Raw genomic sequence first — 20,498 nt, 5'->3', positions numbered from 1 at the left:
AAGGTGGACCAATTTACATAAGGAAGCCAGGCTTTCTGGGAGAGGAACAATGAAGACTCTTATTACATGACAGAAGGGTAGGTTGGGGTGGGCCTGATTAAAATCCCTTGGCAGGGGCTTCCCTGGTGGCGCAGTGGTAAAAAAAAAAAAAAAAAAAAAAAAAAAAATCCCTTGGCAGGAAATGTCCCCAGGACCCAAAGGGGCACCAACCTGGAGGAATGAGAAAGATGTACTGACTAACTGGCTTAACACAGGAACCTCAGGGTTGATGACTAAAGATTGGTTCTTTGTAACATGTGGCTGGTTGGGAAACCTCATTAGAATCACCCTGATACATTTTAGGAACCCTTGGCTGATATGAGTGTCAACCTCAGCTCTTGGTAAGCAGCTCCACTGCTGTCTGGGAGGGACTGAGAACCAGTGGGGCATCCCTGTAGCAGTCCCCGCACATCTTCTAAGCAGTGTGAGACCAGTGGTCAACAGCAACACCTGGTGGCAGCCACCAAAACTGCACGGTTGCTCTATTGATCAAACTCATCCTCCTACCCACTCTTGCTGGGCATCTGGCAACTAAAATGATCCTCTTTGGCCTGACTAAATTCCAAAGTATACGGAATCAAGGTATGTGGAAGCTTGAGCTTGAAAAGTTAAAAGAGCTGTGCTGTTTTTGACCCTCAGCTGGTGAAGCAAGTCACAGTGATTATGTTTAACTACACACTGACCTTGGCAATTAAAATGCTATGCCCACAGTATGCACACAGAGACCCACACCCATTCATGTGCACGATTTCACACAAATGCGCAGGGTCCACCCACAAAATGTCACCCACATATTCAAACCCACAAACCTGGCCTTTCCCAACCTTTCCCCGTGGCTCCTCCACCATCCTTACCCCACTGGGTCCCTGAGGAGAGCAGCAGGCCAGGCGGATGGAGCTGTTGACGGAGGCAAGTTGTTCCCGAAGACTTTCCACCTCCCGCTGGGCAGCCTCGGCTCGCTGGGAAGGAAAATGGGGCAAGTGTGGTTAAGAGGTGAGCGGGGCCACACTGGATCCCACCCTGGCCCTCCACTGCTTCCCTGCACCGTCTCAGGCAGCAGCTGGGAAGGCAGGTCTGAGGGCCTGGGGTCCTCCTTTCTGGGTCCTGGACCCTTGAGTTGGCTCTTGGTTTCCCTGGTGTGTATCCAAGAGGAGCTGGAACATTCCCTCTTCACTAGGGCAGGAAGGGAGATGCTGTCTTGATGGAACTGGCAATTTTTCCCACGTTCCCAGGCCACTTCTGTCTGCCAAGTAAACTTCAGGCCTGGCTAATCAAAAGGCCAGAGTTTGTCCCTAGCTCCTGTGCCATATGGTGTCTGCAGAGGTGGCTCACAAGCTGTTGCAGGCCCCTGGGCAAGTTACTTCCCCACTCTGAGTCTTAGTTTTCCTTTTGTGAAATGGGGGCAATGAAACTGTAGAGGAGTGTTGAAATACATCTAAAATCAGAATGCCACAGTTTACTAAACTGAATCTTAACTCTTCGAAAATTTCTAAGAAAAAGCTTGGAAGGAAGCATCCAAATGTTAACAATGTAGACTTGTGGCCTGGAGAGAAATCTGTACTTTGTCTCTCTTTCTGGTTGTATGACCTTGGGCAAGGAAACTTCATATCCTTGGCCTCAGTTTCCCTGTCTGTAAAATGGGCATCATAAGAGCAACTATCGCATAGGGTTGTTCTGCAAGTAAGTAATTTGGTAAAATACAACTCATTAGGTATCTCATCTTGATGCCTGACACATACAAATGTGTCAATAACTGGTTTACTTTATTAACAACAACAGGGTGTATGGGATCTTGAACTATGGAAAATTAAAAGAGTTGCAATTGTATCTTGACCTCCAGCTGGTGATGCAGGTCATAGCAATTAAGTTTAACTTACACACTGACCTTAGCAATCAGGATGCTGTGCCCACTACATGCGCACAGAGATCCACACACTTCCGCACGCACATTTCATTGATTTATGTTTTAACTGATTTGTTCGTTTATTAGTATCCTGCCTTGTTCCAGGAATGGTTTGAGTTAGGAGTCAGTTTTGTTTTGGGAAAGGTTTTGGGCGTGTGGGGTTGTAGAAAAAACATTTTTATGTTTCCACAAAGGGCATACTGAGCAAATGTGACTGAAACGTGGGATCTGGGCTAAAAGACAAGCCTTGGAGTTAATACATGACTGATTAGCTAGTGAGAACTCCAGAAAGATTCACCTCCTGGGAGATGTCTGTTGACATTTCAAGGGGGGATGAGACCCAGATCGTGGAGACACCCCCTGGGTTGTAAAGCTGGGTTTAAAGCTACTAGTCTTATCTTCCCCTAGAGAGTATTTATATTCCAAATGCTAGAAACCCAGGATCCTTGCCCTTCTGTTCATCATGATACTTGGGAGTAGATTTCTCTCCCTTTCTCAGAAGGTCCCTCTACTATACTATACAACCACCCAGATTCATATTTGGGTGGTTCCTTGCCTACAGCACAAACTCTGGTGCATGCAGGAGGATATCTGGTTCTCGTCTTGTCACCCCAGGGGAAGAACTGGGGCAAACTGGCATGGTTTTTACTATACAAGTAATAATGATCTGCTCTGCTCCAGAATCCTCTTGTTCACATTTAGGATAGTATTAATAAATACAGATATTAAAGACTAATATGATGACATTTACTTTTTTCTCAGTACTCTACAATGAGCAGGTTTTAGTTTTATACTCAGGAAAAAATAAACATTATTAAAAATGCTTCCTATTCAAACTACTCTAAGATCGCTCTTCTTAAGCCCACTTGATTGGCAGAGATCCAAAAGTTTGACGACACACAGTGCTGGTGAGGCTATTGGGAAACAGGCCCTCTCAGACCTTGCTGGAAGGAGTGCGTACTGGCACAACCCCATGCAAGGCAGTTTGGTCACATTTGCCAAATTATAAACGCACAGCTCTTTCACCCAACGGTTCCACTTCTAGGAATTTGCCCTATACAGTGGCTTGGGTATGTATCAAATGATATCTGTACAAGGTTATTCACTGCAGTATGGAGGATGATGGTAAAATACTGGAAATACCATAAACGTTCATCAACAGGGTATGAGTTAGACCAGAGGTTGGCAAACTGCAACCTGCTGCCTGTTTATGTAAATAAAGTTTTACTGCAACACAGCCATGCCCATTCGTTTCCATATCGTCTATGCTTCACTCTACCACTGCAAAGTTGAATAGTTGTGACAGTGACTTGCAAGGCCGAAAATATTTACTCTCTGGTCCTTTATAGAAAGTTTGCCTTCCCCTGGGTTAGACGATGGTGCGTCCATGTAGTGCAACACGACGCAGCTGTGAAACAGAAGGAACTGCTTTATATACAGATACGGAACAAGCTCTAAGACACATACACGGAAAAAGTAAGGTTCAGGAGGATGTACATAGTATTAATAATTACTATGTTTTTTAAAGTTGCTAATTATTCTCTTAAGGATATGCATACCAAGGTTGTGATGATTTCTTTCTTTTATTTATTTATTTTTGGTCACACGGCATGTGGGATCTTAGTTCCCCAACCAGGGATTGAACCTGGGCCCTCTGCTTTGGAAGCGTGGAGTCTTAACCACTGGACTGCCAGGGAAGCCCCTCATTTTTGTTTTAGAAAGGGGTAAAAGTAGATATTCATGGGCTTGTGAAGGGATCTCTGGGAGGAGACCCCAGACACTGTAACAGAGGTTGCTAGGGAGAGGGGAACTGGGGGCAAGTTCAGGGAGGGGAGATGGAGTTCCCCGGCTATGCCCTAATGTACCTTTTTCAGTTTTGAACTAAGTAAATGGATTACTATTCAAAAAATTAACCTAAAACACGTTATTTTTTCCAACCTTCCTCTGCAGGAGGGAGCACCCTGTCCTTAGGCTGGCACAGCCAGGCATCCGGGTCTTTGCCTCTGCTGTGCCCTCTGCCTGGAATGCCATTCCTCAAGAGAACGGCGCCTGGGCTTTAGAACCCAGCTGCAAAGTGTCCTCCTAGGAGGCCTCCCTCAACCACCCCCAGGGAAATGACCACTTGCCCTGTCACACTGCTGACCCCTCCTGGTCATGTCCCTGGCTGCTGGTGTTGCAGGGGACCGGGGAGAGATACAGTAGGTCCGCAGGACTCCAGACCAGACCCTTATGGCCACATCTTACCTCCTTTCAAAGTCCTGCCCAACTTTGTCCTGCAGATGGCAACACATCTGAAGCCAGAGGAAGGCAGGACATGGGAACCCCATTTATAAATGTGAAAACTGAGACTCGGAGAGGCTGAAGGACTTACAAGGACCCGGGCTGGGACTAGGATATGGGGCCCCCAGGGAAGGTTAGGGTCCACACAGTGCCTGCCTGGTGATCGAGTGAGGAGGTTGGTGGAGACCCCAGGTGGGGATGGAGGGAGAAAAGCAGCCCCGGGCTTGTCCCTCGTCACCGCCCTCGGTTCTATGGAACATAGCTCCTCACTCAGTCTGGTTGAGAGAGACCCATGTCCCAGCTTAGCCTGGGGATGGGCCTGGGATCTCTGGTCACTGCTCTGCCTTCCTCCCATGGGGAAGGGCACTCGTCATGCTCTGCAGGCTGCTTCCTGGCCTTTACCAGGGCCGTCCCATGCCTGGAATCCATCCCTCTACAGTCTCAAGTTACTTGTCAGGTCTCAGCTCCACGACCCTTCCTGTGGGATGTCTTCCCTGACCCCTGAGTCTGGGTCTGGTGCCCCTTCCCCAACCATTGATGCCTGCATCACCCTATTTCTGAGTGTTCTGTCTGTACCCCACCCTTCTTCCTCTGGGAACTCAGGGGCTGGGTCCCAGACAGCTCCCAGCCCCAGCACTCAGCATGGCATGTAGTTCAATTAATACTGATTGAGCTCAGCTCCCTCCTCTCCGCCTGGCCCGAGACCCCCGCCCCGGGGAGAATGAGCCCCCAGCACACGTCTCCTCACCTGATTAGCTTTCTCCAGGTTGGTCATGATCAGGCCGACTTCATCTGCCCTGAGACAGAAAGATGAGGCCCTGAGGAAGGGATTCTGGCAGCCACCAGTGCCCCCGCCATTCCTGAAACCCCCCAGCCCCTGCCAACCCAAGGGTCTCGCAATGGAGGCCTCAAGAAGGCTGCCTTCCATCCTTCCTACTGGAGAGAAACCAAGCTGGGGGGGCGGAGAAAGAATCCAGGCTGGGGGGAAATGAAAATGGGGCCTTAGCACTGGACCCCTTCCAGGCAGCCTGGCCTCCCATCTCCCCCAGGGCTCCACTCTCTGAAGGTGCCACAGAGCTACACCTCCCAGCCTTTGCCTCTGCTATGCTTTCCACTTGGACGCCTTCCTCAAGAGAACAGGGCCTGAGCTTTAAACCCAGCTGCAGAGTGTTCTCCTAGGAGGCCTCCGTCAACTACCCTCATCTATTTTGCTGCCTCACCACCCCCTTAGGTTGACAGCGCCTAAAGGATCGGGACAGGCCTCATCCACCTCGGCTGCCCCTTTGCCTAGCAAGGGGTGGGGCCACAAGGGGCCTGCAGGGACCATTTGGTGACTGAACGCCACACATGTGCTACACGCATGTTCCAGTTCAAGGCCTTCTTTGCATAAGCTGTTCCCACTGCCCAGAGCACCTTTCTAAGCATTCTTCATGTGGCCAGCTCCTTCCCATCTTTGAGATCTCATTCTGAAGGTCATCTCCTCAGGGAAGTCCTCCCTGACTACCTGGATAATAGGACACACCCCTCCATGTTATTCTCTCTTGCTGCTCCTGTTTTTTCCCTTCATGGCATTTACCACGTGGCCACAACAGTGTCAGGCATACAAGTAAGTGCTCAACAGTGTCTGTGAATGAAAGACTTTATTCCTGTACATCAGCTAGTGTCTGTCTCCTCTCCTTGACTGAGGACAGGCCCATGTTCTGGTGTTTCCTCCAGGGACCCAGCATAGCACTGGGTAAACAGTAGGTGCTAAATAAGTGTTTGTGGATTAAGTTATATCTTAAAGCCTGAAGAAATGTTGAGTCCAAAGTAATTTAAGTTAATGACACTTGGCCCTAAGGGTTGGACTGTGAAACTGGGGAGTGGGGACAGCCCCTGGAGGCTGGGGCAAGGCAGAGGCCCATGACCAGCAGAGTCCGCTTAGCTGGAAACCCAGAATGTCCTTTATAGCTTGTGCTACATAGATGGCACCACAAATAAATGCTGAACAGCTGTGAGCCTATGCGGGAGTGGAGCAGAGAGTACTTAATTAAATGGGTGTTTCAGGTAGAATCCGAGGGAGAATATCAGAAAGAGGAGGCGTGTCTAGAGGGTGAGAGGCAGGAGGCGTGTCTGGGAGGGTCTGAGGGAGGAGGCATGTCTGGGAGGGTCTGAGGGAGGAGGCATGTCTGGGAAGGTCAGAGGTAGGAGGCGTGTCTGGGAGGGTCAGAGGGAGGAGGCGTGTCTGGGAGGGTCAGAGGGAGGAGGCGTGTTTCGGAGGGTCAGAGGGAGGATGCGTGTTTCGGAGGGTCAAAGGGAGGAGGCGTGTCTCGGAAGGTCAAAGGGAGGAGGCGTGTCTGGGAGGGTCAGAGGGAGGAGGCGTGTCTCGGAAGGTCAGAGGGAGGAGGCGTGTCTGGGAAGGTCAGAGGGAGGCAGCATGTCTGTGAGGGTCAGAGGGAGGAGGCGTGTCTCGGAAGGTCAGAGGTAGGGGGCGTGTCTGGGAGGGTCAGAGGGAGGTGGCATGTCTGGGAGGGTCAGAGGGAGGAGGCGTTTTCGGAGGGTCAAAGGGAGGAGGCGTGTCTGGGAAGGTCAGAGGGAGGAGGCCTGTCTGTGAAGGTCAGAGGGAGGAGGCGTGTCTGGGAGTGTCAGAGGAAGGAGGCGTGTCTGGGAGGGTCAGAGGGAGGAGGCGTGTCTGGGAGGGTCAGAGGCAGGAGGCACACCTCAGCATGGCATTCACTTACTTGGATGCCGCCTCCTCATCGTATTTCCGCCGCAGCTCCAGCAGCTCTGTCTGCGTGGCCTTCAACGCTGGGAAAAATTAAAGTGCCGGAGTAAGGCCCTCCACCCCCAGGGAAGTGGAACCTGCTCCCCTTCTCTGGGGCCCGGAAGGCAGAATGAAGCTTGGGGTAGTGAGGAAAGATTTTTCTCTCAGAACTGGTGACAAGCAGTGTTTCCTGCCCCTAGAAGGGCTTCGAGCTGGAGGGAGGGCTGTGGCATAGCCAGGGTGGGGAGGGCAGATGACATGATTCTCTATGAGTCTATGAAGCTCAGGGGACCCAGGTAAGTGGAGGGGGCAGTCTGTCCCGGGACCTGGCGTATGAGCCCCCTAACACCTTTAAGGTCACTCCAGGACCTGGGTGGGGTCGTCCGTGCATGAGCTCACCCACCCTGAGGCCCAGCCCTGGAAGTGAGGGGACGGGAGGGGCAACGAAGTCAACAGATACATGTATATTACAACAAATGAGGGATTTCTCATAAAGTTCCAGATTTCTGATTTCTCTAGCAAAATGGAAGGGACTGGCTATACTGGGCAGTGCCTGGCTGGGGCTCAGCAGTGGCCACCTCTTTAGATCAGCCTGGGTTCTCCAGTTTGACCCACACCCCACCCTTCCCTATTGCATATCCTAATCCAGCCAGCTTGGCTGCATGCCCGGCCCCTGTAGGCACTGCATTTGCCACTCCGGATTGAATTCTATCTCAACCCCTCTCTCCACAGTAGTACGACCCCCGGGACTGGGGCTCTGATCCCTGCTGGGTAATGTAGGTCTTTCCTCTCCCTTCCCAAACTCCTTTCTTGCCGTCCTGATTCTAGAACCCCTGACCCTGTGTTCAGTGTCGCTGCCCCCTCCCACTCCCCCTGGGCCTCCTGGTCTGACTGGCTGGGGCGCTGCACGAGGGCAGGGGACATGTGCCAGATACACACCTGAATGTAGGACCTTGATCTTCTCCTCGGCTTCCCCCAGTCTGGCTGCCAAAGTGAAGGCCTGTACTTCCTGAAGGCCCCTGTGAAAAGACCTGGTGTGTAGACCGGCCCATCCTGGCTTCCTGTCCCCACTCCCACTCCCTGTAAAATCTGCACCTCCGTCTTTTTAATGAGTCCTTAAACATGACACTCAGGCACTTGGCTGCCCTGCTGTTTTGCTGACTGTGTGGCCTCCATTAGAGCTGGTGCCCAGTTAAGGTTCTGTAGCAGCCAGTGACCTTGCCTCTCTGGGCCTCAATTTCCTCATGTATAAAATGGGTTTCTGATGGAGTCTGCCTCAGAGAGTGTTGTGAAGCACGTTCAATGTGGTGCCCAGCACCCAGAGTTCCCTCAGTATCACTGGTAACTATTACTGTCCCCTCGAGAGGCACTTTTTTTCCCTTTTCTGTGGCCGGAGTTTGGGAAGCCCCCCCAGCCCACTGTGGTCTAACTTGGGTGTGATGCAAGCATCCCAGCAGAGAAGGAGGACCCCTAGCTATGCTGGGGGAGGGTTTATGCAAAGCCTGAGCCTTACCTTGGCTGGGTCAGTGACTCTAGGGAAGGAGCCCTGTTTACCTTGATCTTATCCTGCCCCCTCCCCCTCGCTCACTCCATTCCAGCCACACTCCCCTCACATCGGCACGTTCCTACCTCAGGGCCTTTGCACTGATTGTTCCCTCTGTCCGTATATACCTGCAAGGCTCCCTCACCTCCTTACGGCTTTGCTCACCTTCTCAGTGAGGCCTCCTCCAACACTCTATTTAAAACTTCAGCCCCCAGGGACTTCCCTGGTGGCGCAGTGGTTAAGAATCCTCCTGCCAATGCAGGGTACATGGGTTTGAGCCCTGGTCCGGGAAGATCCCACATACTGCGGAGCAACTAAGCCTGTGCACCACAACTGCTGAGGCTGTGTGCCACAACTACTGAAGCCTGCACGCCTAGAGCCCGTGTTCCGCAACAAGAGAAGCCTCCGCACCGCAACAAAGAGTAGCCCCCGCTCTCCGCAACTAGAGAAAGCCTGCGCGCAGCAACAAAGACCCAATGCAGCCAAAAATAAATAAAATTAAAAAATAAAAAACCAAAAAACTTCAGCCCCCATCTTATCCTCTTCCTCTTCTGCTTTATCTGTCGTCACAATGCTTATCATGTAGCACACCACTTATTTATCGTTTTTGTTTGTGTTTTCCTCACTAGAAAGTAAACTCCAGGAGAGCAGAGTTTTGTCCACTTTGTTCATTGCTGTTCCCTAGGACAGTGGCTGGCACACAGTAGGTGGCTGCATAAATATGTGGAATGAAAAAATAAGTGAATGACAGGATAAATGTAACAATCATCATAAAATTGTTCTAGAAAGGCCCTAAGAATGCATATTTTATCACCACTGCACCAATCGTAAAGGCAAACATTTACTGACATGTGCTTCTTCCTGTGAGCACTGAGCTAAGCATGTACAGGTGTCCTTTCATTTCATTCTTATGGCAGACTAGGAGTTGACACTGCCTGTGACAGTCGGTGTTAATACGTCCATTTGGCTGGGCTATAGTACCCAGTTATTCAGTCATACACTAATACATGTACTGCTGTGAAGGCATTCTGTAGATGGGGTTAGCATCTACAATCAGTTGATGTTAACTAAAGGAAAATATTCGCAATAACACAGGTGGGCTTCATTCAGTCAGTTGAAGGTCTCAAGAACAAAACTGAGGAAGAAGAAATTCTGCCTCAAGATGGCAGCACTTACGCCCACCTGACAGTTTCCAGCCTGCTGGCCGGCTCGACCAATTCAGACTGGCCAGCCTCAAAATCGTGTGAGTTAAGTCCTTGAAATACAACTCTTTTTTTTTTTTTTTAAATATTTATTTATTTGGCTATGTTGGGTCTTTGCTGCGGCACGCGGGCTCTTAGTTGCGGCATGTGGGATCTAGTTCCCTGACCAGAGATTGAACCCAGGTTCCCTGCATTGGGAGCGTGGAATCTTAACCACTGGACCACCAGGGAAGTCCCAAAATACAACTCTTAGCTAAAAAAAAATTCTACTGGTTGTTCCTCTGGGGGACCCTGGCTAATATACCACCATTAGCCCCATTTTTTAGATGGGGAAACTGAGGCTCAGTGAGGTGATGTGACCTGCCCAGGGCTGGCCACTGAGCTGCTGACGTGTGGCTTGAACCCAGACCTGCATCTCCCTCTCCAACCTGCATCTGGATTCCCAAAGGGTCCTGGGCAGGGGTGACTTTCCAGGTCCCCCCTCCCAGACAGGTGGAGCAGCGGGAGCCTGCCTGTCCTTCCCCCACTCACTTTTGTTTCTCTGCCTCATTTCTCTGCAGCAAAGTTTCTGTCAGGAGGGCTTTGCTGGGAATGCCTGGGAGGCGGCTCCCCTCAGTCAGCGTGGGCGCAGCCGGCGACGTCCCCTCTCTCTGTTCTGGAGGGAGAAAAAGAGGGAAAACCGCCCATTGCTGAGAGTGGCGTGACAGCCAGAGCTGCTTTCTGCAAACCAGATCGATCAACAGTGCTGGGAGAAGAATCAATTTCCCAAACTCAGCGTTGGAGAGAGCGTAGCTGTCAGGACCTGTTGTCACTGCGATCAGCTGGGTTGAGCCTTCGCGAGTGCCTGCACAAGAAAGTCAAACTCCATCGTGCCAGCCTCAGACAGCACACCCAGAGGCTTCCTTTGCCCTCTCAGACCTGTTCCTGCCTCCTTGGCCTTCTGTATGATTAAGAAAAATCATGGTAAAATATACATAACATAAAATTTACCATTTTAACCATTTTAAAGTGCACAATTTAGTGATACGTAGTATAGTCAAAATACTGTGCAACCATTATCAGTAATTCCAGAACACTGGCATCACCCCAAAACGAAACCTGTCCCCATTAAGCAGTCACTCCCCACTCCCTTCCCTAGCCCCCGGCAACCACTGTTCTGCTTTCTGTCGCTACGGATTTGTGTATTTTGGATATCTCAGCACTGGAATGATAACACCTATCCTTTTGTGACTTGATTCTCTCACTTAGCATGTTTTTGAGGTTCATCAAGGTTGGACCATATGTCAGTACTTCATTCTTTTTTATGGCTGAATAATATTCCATTTCATGGTTATACCATATTTTGTTTTTTCCCTTTCATCCATTAATGGACATTTGGATTATTCCCACAATTTGGCTACTGTGAACAGTGCTGCTATAAACATTTGTGTGCAAGTGTTGTTTGAGCACCTGTTTTCAATTCTTTAGGGTATATCCCTAGGAATGGAATGGTTGGGTCACAGGGTAACTCCAGATTTAACTTACTGAGGAGTCACCACACTGTTTTCCCTTCCCCAAAATTGATGGCACACATTCAGATGCTCAGTCATTGCCCCTTACCTGCAGGTGCCCTGGGGCAGGGCCCACGTCAGGTCCATCTTTACAGGCCCTGTGGCAGTTCATTTGGGGATCAGTGTGCGCCTTTGGCACCGAACTTATGGAGAGAGAGTTGCTCAGGGGCCAGCCATTGAAGGTGAGTGGCTCAAGAGTTCCAAAATTTGTTCTCCCAACCTTGGGTCCAAGTGACTCAGTTAAATCCTGTCCTAGTTTTTAAGTTTCTACTGTGATCCTGGCACAGGAGGGTGAGTGTAGAGGTGTGCGGTTTGTAGAGCAAGCCCCTCTACTCTAGAAGCTAGTACAGCAGTCAGCTTATAATACACACATGCACGCACACACACACGTGCACACACATACTGGGCACGTTCCAGGTGCCCAGGCCACAACAGTGAACAAAAAGGCAAGTTTTGACCATCATGATGCAGAATAACAAGTGTCCTCAAGGAGAAACACAGCCCAGGACCAAGGTCAAAAACTTCTGTTCTGATTCCCCACTTGGCCACCTGCGGCTTCTGTGACTCAGTTTCCTCATCTGTAAAATGAGGTCAGTGACACCTCAGAAGATTGATGCCAGGAGACAGTGAGATGCTGTGTGAAAGGCACACTGCACAGAGCAAATGCTCTCAAGAGGCAATTTCCACAACTACTATTATTCTTACAGAAGGAAGTTTGAACCTCAGAGGGACCTCAGAGGAAGGAGTGACAATTTTGCTGGGGAACCTCAGAGGCTTCACAGAGGTGTGTACATATGAGCAGGGGCTGAAGAACTGCCAAGTCCTGGCTTGTCAGTGTGGTTGGAATAGTATTCCAGGTGCAGGACCAGAGTTGGCAAAGTGCTGTTATTTTTGTCACTGTAAATCTTCCCCAGAAGACCCTGCCTAGGGCCAGGCTTACATCAGGTGCTCTCTATGTAATGTGGGGAGGGGGAAGGGAGGAGGTTGTGAAATGGGGGACTGTGAGAGAGTGGCTGTTTCCTGAGAAGAGACTTTGTGTCATGCTTTCATTTGACAGGCCTCAGCCCATTTTATCTTCACTACGTGCCAAATCTGGTCCACTACCTGTTTTGTCAATAAAGTATTATTGAAACAAAACCATGCCTACTCATTTACATACTATCCATGGCTGCTTTCACCCAGAGTTAAGTAGTTGTGACAGAAACTACATGACCTGCAATACCTGCGATAATTGCTTTCTGGCCCTTTTCAGAAAAAGCTTGCTGACCTCTGAGGTAAATCCTACTCATTCGTTCATTAAACAAGAATCCCTTCACCTGACTCCCCCAATTCTCTGCTCAATTTTTTCCCCAAAGTCTTTCTCACCAACTGACACACTATATATTTTACTAACATTTATTGACACTCAGTCCCTCCCTCAGGAAGGTCAGCATGATGACAGCAGAGATTTTTGTCTGTTTTGTTCCTGGCTGTGTCCCCAGTGCCTACGACAGTGCCTGCAGGTCAATGAACATCCAAAACTTGGACGGTTACCAATGGCTTTCACCTGCTATTTGCTCCTCTCTATGGTAACCTCCTACCTCACCTTCCAAAGGTAACCACCATGCTGAATTTTGTTCACCATTCTCTTGCTTTTAAACATTTTTATCACAACATATGTACACCCAAACACTATTATTTTTAGCTTTGCTAGTTTCTTAACTTGTCTCATTTGGGGCTGTGTTCACTACATCCTATTTCCTTTTCCTCCTGGGCACACAGCCAGACTACATTTTCCAGCCTCCTTTGCAGCAGGGATGTGGCCAAAGTGATGTGCGCCACTCCCACAACCTCAGTGTGATCCTCCACATTCTTTCTCTACCTGTTGGCTGGATGTCAACATTCACTGTGACTCTGGATGTCGAGGATTGACGATGACAGGACTACCACAGCCTGGGTCCCTGAATGACTGCGTGGAGTGTCCCCTGCAACTTCCCCTGCCTTCAAATATATTAAGCCTCTGAGATTTGGGGTTGGTCTGTCTCAGCAGAAGTGCACCTTAACCCATCCCACATCTAAAATTATGATGGAGTTGAGTTCCCTGCCCTCCTTCCCCCACAAGGGTGGCCGAGTTTGGCTGCCAAAGATCCACAGCCCATTTGTTTATTATGGACATCCTGTGAAAACCTTATCAGTACCTTTGGGGCCGAGGAGCTCAGGGTGTCTCTTCCACGAACTGTGGAGCTCTCGCTGCGGCTGCCCGCTGGGTTCGAAGCTGGGGGACTGCAGTCTGTCGTCTGGGCTGCGTGAAGCCTCAAACACAGGCACGGGCTCTGCACAGAGAGAGGAGGACAGGGGTGGTGGGAGCCCTGGGGGCCAGGGGGTGCCCCGGCTGAGGCCACAGGGCCAGGGAGCTTGGGTGGGAAGAACCATCCATAGGAGCCATCTGGAATCGCTCTGGTGGCTTAGGGGAGCAACGTGGACTTTCTGCTTTATGAGGGAGCAGATCTCCAGGCACCTGCTCTGGAGAGCATGGGTGTGGCTGTCCTGCCCAGCTGGGAATGATAATGATCATAATCACTTCATTTTCCTGATTCTATATGCCATCTGTGGTGGCCATGAGATTGTGTCCTGCACACCACCAACCACAGGAAACACCACTTAGCAAGGACCCTAGCAGGCACACTCTGAAATCCATCAGTTCAAACCTAGCCTTCTCATGGGACTTCCCAGACAAGGCCTGCAGGCAGCAAGGATAGAGGTAGACCTGCTCCTGGGGGACACAAAACTGCTCTGAGGGCTGAGGACCGGCCCGTGGCCTTCCCCAGTGCTTCCTTCCTTAGGCTATAATGTGGTCTGGATGCTTTCACCCAGTTCCCCACCTCTCCTAGCTCCCTCCCTATTTTCCTTCACCCGATGTTCCGTAATAGCATCTTTGCACATATAACCCTTGGGTTGCTTTTCAATGGATCTGGGCCAACACACCATCATTTGTGACACTTGTGGCCGATTAAATAATAGTTTTTCTGGGGGCGAGATATACACCTGGATATAAAATGTCTCCGTATTTCCCAATAGCTAAATTGAGGACTCCAGGTCCTTCCACCTGCAATTCTGTCCCCCCTCCCACCCTGTCACCTAGCAAGCACTTCCTCTTCCTTCAGATCTAGAATCCAACACCTCTTCTTCCAGCAACTCCCCACCTGGGGCAGGAGGTTTGGTGTAGCATCTTCCATGTTACAAAGCCAGTCCCTGGGAATAGGTTCCCACGATGCACCCAGCATCCCCTGGAGGCTGGCCTGGATCTAACTTGTTTTCACATATGAGGAAACTGCTCAGAGAAGCCAGGTGACTTGCTGAAGAGCAGAGGAGAGACTCAAGTCTGGGTCTCTTTCTCTGATGCCACAAAGACTTCCTGTCTCAGTGGTGTGGATATTTCGACCCCAGTAGCTGCAGGTAGGTAGGTGTTCATGGGGTCCCAAGAAAGCCAGGGCCTCCTCGCTTCAGACCAAGGGGGCTGGTCTGGTCCACATTTTTTCTAATGCCCCAGAGCCCTCTCTCTTCCTGGTCCCTCCTTTGGGATCTCCCACCAGCATCTGCTTGGCCATTGCTCTCTGCTGGTGTGGACCCTGGAGTCAGATGTCCCTGGTCCTGGTCTAATCTATACTTGCTTCTTAGGATTGCTGTGTGACCCTGGTAAATGGCGCTACCTCTCTGTGCCTCACAATAAAAGTACCGACCTCATGAGCCTGTGATGAAGATTCATGTAAAGTGCTCAGCACGGTGCCTGGCACTTGGTCAGCTCAGGACAAATGGAAGCCCTCACTATTACTCCTGCCCTTCTGAGTGCAAGCCACACTGACCTTCTTCTCTCAGTCCCTCAAACGCACCCCAGAGACTTTGTACGGGAGGGAGCCTCTGCCAGGAACACCCTGCCCTCCCCTATCCCTTTCAGCTAGTTAATGCTTACTCATCTTAGCAACTCAAATGCCAATTCTTCCAGGAAGCCTTCCTTGACCAGTTGGTCTTCTAGTATGAGCTCTCCCAGCTGCCTGCACCTTTCCTTCACAGCACTCACTGTACTTCCAATTTTCATTGATTTGCAAGTGCACCTAATTAATACTCGCTGGACTGCAAACTCCACAACAAGGCAGGGCTGGGACTGCATCTGTTCTTGCTCCTCCACTGGACCCCTTGTGGGGTAAATGAAGCCTGACCCACAGTCCAACCCAATAAATATCTGCTGATGATGGAAGAAACGGGGCAGAGCCTATACTTGGGGACCTTCAGGTCCGGCTGGAACAAGGCCACCTCTGCATTTTATCCCTCTTCTCCCGCCTGTTTGTTTAGGTGGTGGGAGGCTCAGACAATGGGTGTTTATGTCGAGGTAAGCAGGTGCACGGGAACGCTGCTGCTGGCTTTCCTCTGTCAGCACTCCCCCATGCCCCGTCATTAGGCAGGGGCTGCTCAGCAGGGTATGCCATTATGTCTCCCCGGGCTGATGTAATTATACATTGACATAATTAACCCAGCAAGCGCATTAGGCAGGCCAGCTAAAAATTCATCTATAATTATTTGTTGTGTGCATGCTAATGAGTCCATCTGCACTGCCTTTGTACAACACGGACAAATTAATTTACAAGTCTGGATTTTTTAATAAGTTAAGGGAAACGCTTCCTATTGTGTCCTGGTTTTTGAGAAAGGAAGAAAAAGGCGACAAGCGCTTGCCGGGGTCAGGGAGGTTAGATAAACACGGGAGGCTGCAGCTGAGAGCGGCATGGAGGGCTCGCTCTGGTTCCAGGGAGGTGGGAAAGATCCAGCTCATGGCTCAGGGGCCGGCTGGCTAGGAGCCTGTCCAAGCCAAAAGATGACACTCGGGTGAAAAAGGAAGTCATTCACCCCATTCCCAGGGATCAGAAATTGGCGTTTGTTGTGCGCGGAGGCACTGCGGTCCCTTTGCTGCCTCGACCTCTTTGTCCAGGGGAAGCTGACTGCAGGTGGCCTCCTGGACAGACTGGAGGAGGTGGGTGGCGAGTGGACACTCAGTACAGGGTCAGCGGGTTCCAAGGCTCTCTTTGCCTTCATTTGCCAGTACAGGGTAGAACATAGTGGTTAAACTCTCAGAACATGAAGTCCAGCGCTGGTCTCAAGACTCAGTTTCCCCACTTAAAAAGTCAGAAAATATTACAGTTTCTACTTCTCAGAAGTTACTACTGGGAAGACTGAAAAAGATTACTGAGAGAGGCAGCATGATTTAAGGACTGCTGGTGTCAGCTCCAGCTCTAAACTGGCCATGTGACCTTTGGACAGTTAACCTCTCCAAGCCTCCATTTTCTTATCTGTAAATGGGGCTGCAAGGACTGAATGAGAGAATGTGTATAGAGATTTGCACAGTGCTGGGTGCACAGTAGGGCTTGATAAGTGTTGGCTGCTGTTACTACCCTGAGAGGGGGCAGCACACCGTCCCGTGACATTCTAGGAGCTGCGGTCTACATGGCAAAACTCCACGGAGACTCAGGACAGGGTAAGGCCTCATATACTCTCATCAGTGCCTGGGAGACTCAGAATCCAGTAATCCTGCGTTGAGCTCCACTCAGGGACTCAAAGGATCCAGCTTAGAAAGTCACACTGAGGAGGGACAATTTGTCAAGTGTCCAACACCCCTACCCCAGTGCACAGTTGGTGAAAAATGGGGTCCCGTGACTTCCCTGAAGTCTGCCAGTGAGTTGGTGATAGGGCCAAGATGGGGCCTTGGGCCTCGGCCTCTTCTTCCCACACTGTGCTTCCTCCTAGATCCTCAATTTGAGACAGGAAGTCAGGGAAGGTTCAGATGACTCAGCCGAAGTCAGGCTGTGGCCAAATCCTAGCAGCCGGAGCACTTTAAATTGATCAGAATTCATACAGTCTTCACCACAACACTGTTAGTAGGGTTGTTGTGTTCCCATTCTATAGATGTGCAAACTGAGGCATGGGGGAGTGAAATCACTTCCCCAAGGTGAGGCCCAATAAGGTAGATGTTGCTATTTCCATTTTCCAGGCAAGGAAATGAAGGCCCAGAGAGGAGATTCCATGTGCCCAAGGTCGCCGAGTTCAGAAGTGTCAGGGGTGGGATTTGAACCCGGAGTCCCTGGTGATTCTTTGTAGTGGGCTAAGCTGCCTTGAGGCAGGGCATGGGGGATTACTAGGCCAGAAGCACGAGAATGAGGGCGCTGTTCTTGGCCTTGCCACAGGCTTGCTGTGTGACCTTGGACAAAGCATCAGACTTTTCTGGGCTCCAAATTTCTATCACAAGTATCCCTGAGGCACACACTCAATCAACATTGGTTATCACCAGATAGGGGTGTGGTCCTGCCAAAGTGAGTGCTTTTGGCCCTGGGCCTATTCCTTGGCGCTGGGATGCTCAGGGAGGGTGATTATTAAAAGCCTTCATAGCTGAACTTGACACTTGAGGTTTGAACATTGTGAATCCTCCAAATTCCCAAAGCCACTCTCAGATAAAGGGGGAGAGGGACAGGTTGGGAGGCTGATGGTCAAATCCTGGCTGTGACAACTTTAGGGAAAGTCACTTAGGTCCCCTGAGCCTCAGTTTCCTCCTCAGTAAAACAGGGATAACAACAGGACCTACTGTAGAGGGCTGTGCAGGGACTCCATGAGCACACTGAGCCCCTGCGACAGTGCCTGGCACCTAACAGAGTCTAAGTGAGCATTACCCTTATTCTTATGACTTGTGGCAGTGTGGGATGTGCCACCCAGCTCTCCCTTCAAGAAAGAACGTCCTGCGAGGAGTTGGTGACAGTCTCCAGGCGCTGCACCTTCGGATACACTGCAGTGTTGGTTTGGAGGTCAGGTTTCCCCAGGCCTGCTCCCAGCCAATAACTGAGCAAGACAGTCATGACAGTAGGGCTGGGCCACTCCTGCCGATGATGGAAAAGGCAACCTAGTATCATAGACTAAAATGTTTTCCCCCAAACCCATATGTTGAAGCCTTAACCCCTGATGCAACTGTATCTGGAGACAGGGCTTTAAGGAAGTAATTAAGGTTAAATGAGGTCATTAAGAGTGGGGCCCAATCTGATAGGACTGCTGTCCTTACAAGAAGAGGAAGAGACACTAGAGCTTTCTCCCTCTGCACGTGCAGAAAGGAAAGGCCACGTGGGGACACAGTAAGAAGGCAGCCATCTACAAGCCAGGAAAAGAGCTCTCACCAGAAACCAACCCTGCTGGTACCTTGATCTTGGTCTTCCCAGCCTCCAGAACTGTAAGAGAGAAAATTCTGTTGTTTAAGCCACCTAGTTTGTGGTGTTTTCTTATAGCAGCCTGAGCAGACTATTGCATCCTGCTTTGGGGCTCCTGTTAGTTTTAGCTTGGCTGAGACTTTTTCAGAGCTGCACTGCAGTTTGAGGTTCCTCCTACCAACCCTCCTTCCTTTCCTCTCTCCCTTCCCAGGTGTTAGACCAGCATCACCAAGTGAAGGCTCTCCTGGTCTCCTCCTCTCCCTCTCTTTCATCCTTCACGGGCATCTTCCCCAATAAATCTCTTGCACATCTGGTGCCATCTTGGCATGTGAATGCTTCCAGAGGACCCAAACCAATATGTGATTACTCTTTTGCCTCTCAGAGCCTCAGTTTCCTGGTCTGTAAAGTGGGGATAGTCACAGTGCCTCTCCTGTGGAGCTGCAGCTAGACTCTGGAGTCTGTGGGTGTGGAGCCCATGTTGAGGTGCTGGTACATTCCACAGTGGTGAATCTAAAGTGGGCAGAGCTCACAGGGGGACCTATGAGTCCATGCACCTGCTTCACTCAGCAAGAGTTTGTTGAGCATCTACCTGTGGGGGGCACAGTAGTGTCCCTGTCTATGTGTAGGTGACATCCCAGTCAGATAATATGGATGGGGAAAGGACTTATCTTAAGAGCATTAGGAAGTGACATGTTCTAATTCGCATTTTTCAAAGGCTCATCCAAGCTGCTGCAATAAAAATGGGCTGTAGAGGGAGCCAGACAGGGGCTACTGCAATAGTCCAGGCAGTGATGCTGGGATCAGGGCGGTGGCAGGAGAAGTTGGGGGGAAGTGCTCAGACACAAGAGGTAGATAGGAAGAACTGATGGGGTGTGGTGTTCTAGGCTGAATAGCATTTCCCCAAATTCATGTCCATCCAGAACTTGTGAAACTGACCTTATTTAGAAACAGGGTCTTTGCAGATGAAATCAATTTAAGATGAGGTCGACTGGATTAGGGTTGACTAATCCCAATGACTGGTGTCTTTACAATAAGAGGGGAAGACACAGAGAGACAACACACAGGGAAGGCCCCGTGAAGACAGAGGCAGAGATTGAAATGATGTGTCTACAAGCCAAGGAATGCCAACGATGGCCAGCCACCACCAGAAGCTAGGAGAGAGGAATGGAACAGATTCTCCCTGTGCGCCTCCACAAGGAACCAACACTGCCAACACCTTGACTTTTGGGCTTCTGGCCTCCAAAACCGAGAGGATAAATTTCCATTGTTTTAAACCATCCAGTTTATGGAAATTTGGCATGGCAGCCTCTGAAAACTAATACATCGTGTGTACTCTGGAGGTTCAAAGTCCAAAATCAAGGTGCTAGCAGAGCTGTGCTATCTTGATCTGTCCCATGCTTTTTCCTAGCAATCCTTGGCATTTCTCAGCTTGTGGTGGCATCACTTCAATCTCTGCCTCTGTCATCACTTGGCCCTCTTCTCTGTGTCTCTCTCTCCTCTTTTTATAAGGACACCAGTCATGGTGGATTAGGGTCTCACCCTAAGGACCGTCCCTTATCATCATCACATCTGCAAAGACTCTATTTCCAAATAAGGTCACATTCACAGGTACCAGGGGTTAGGACTTCAAAATATCTTTTGGGGGCACACAATTCAACCCATAATACATGGCAACTGGCTGGATACCAACTGTGAGACAGGCAGGACTAAGGAGCTGCTAGACTCCAAGTCTCATAGGAAGGAAGTTCTTACTTAAGCCTAACCTACTTCCCTCCTGCTGCACCCATTTCACCAGTCGTCCAGGAAGACAAGTGTGCTTCATAAGACAAAGCAGCAGGTGCTGGGCTCTGATCCTCCTGTATGTTCATCCTCTCCAACTACTGAGGAACAGGGCAGTGGGTTGAGTATGGTCCCTGCTCTGAAGAGTGCATAGCAACGATGATCACTTACTTCCCCAGGCATATTGCATTCTTTATTTCCTCCCCACAGAATTCCTAGACTTTACGGCACGTGGGTAAACTCAT

General features: G+C 50.1%; 1 protein-coding gene across 1 annotated transcript in view; it reads right to left on the bottom strand.

Moving 5' to 3' along the window:
• CUX2 (cut like homeobox 2) overlaps positions 1 to 20,498 on the bottom strand; it is a 261,994-nt gene that overhangs the window by 27,843 nt on the left and 213,653 nt on the right. The window contains exons 5-10 of the mRNA XM_024758471.1: positions 13,438 to 13,572; positions 10,242 to 10,365; positions 7,905 to 7,984; positions 6,943 to 7,009; positions 4,971 to 5,019; positions 894 to 998 (exon numbers count right to left, since the gene is read on the bottom strand). Of these exons, the coding sequence (XP_024614239.1) occupies positions 894 to 998; positions 4,971 to 5,019; positions 6,943 to 7,009; positions 7,905 to 7,984; positions 10,242 to 10,365; positions 13,438 to 13,572 (560 nt within the window). The remainder of the gene's footprint in view (positions 1 to 893; positions 999 to 4,970; positions 5,020 to 6,942; positions 7,010 to 7,904; positions 7,985 to 10,241; positions 10,366 to 13,437; positions 13,573 to 20,498) is intronic.

Source organism: Neophocaena asiaeorientalis, unplaced genomic scaffold (genome assembly GCF_003031525.2).
Source record: "Neophocaena asiaeorientalis asiaeorientalis breed wild unplaced genomic scaffold, Neophocaena_asiaeorientalis_V1.1 scaffold77, whole genome shotgun sequence".
Classification (NCBI taxonomy): domain Eukaryota; kingdom Metazoa; phylum Chordata; class Mammalia; order Artiodactyla; family Phocoenidae; genus Neophocaena; species Neophocaena asiaeorientalis.
Note: the sequence above shows the minus strand (reverse complement) of the source record. Positions and strands in the feature narration are given on the sequence as shown.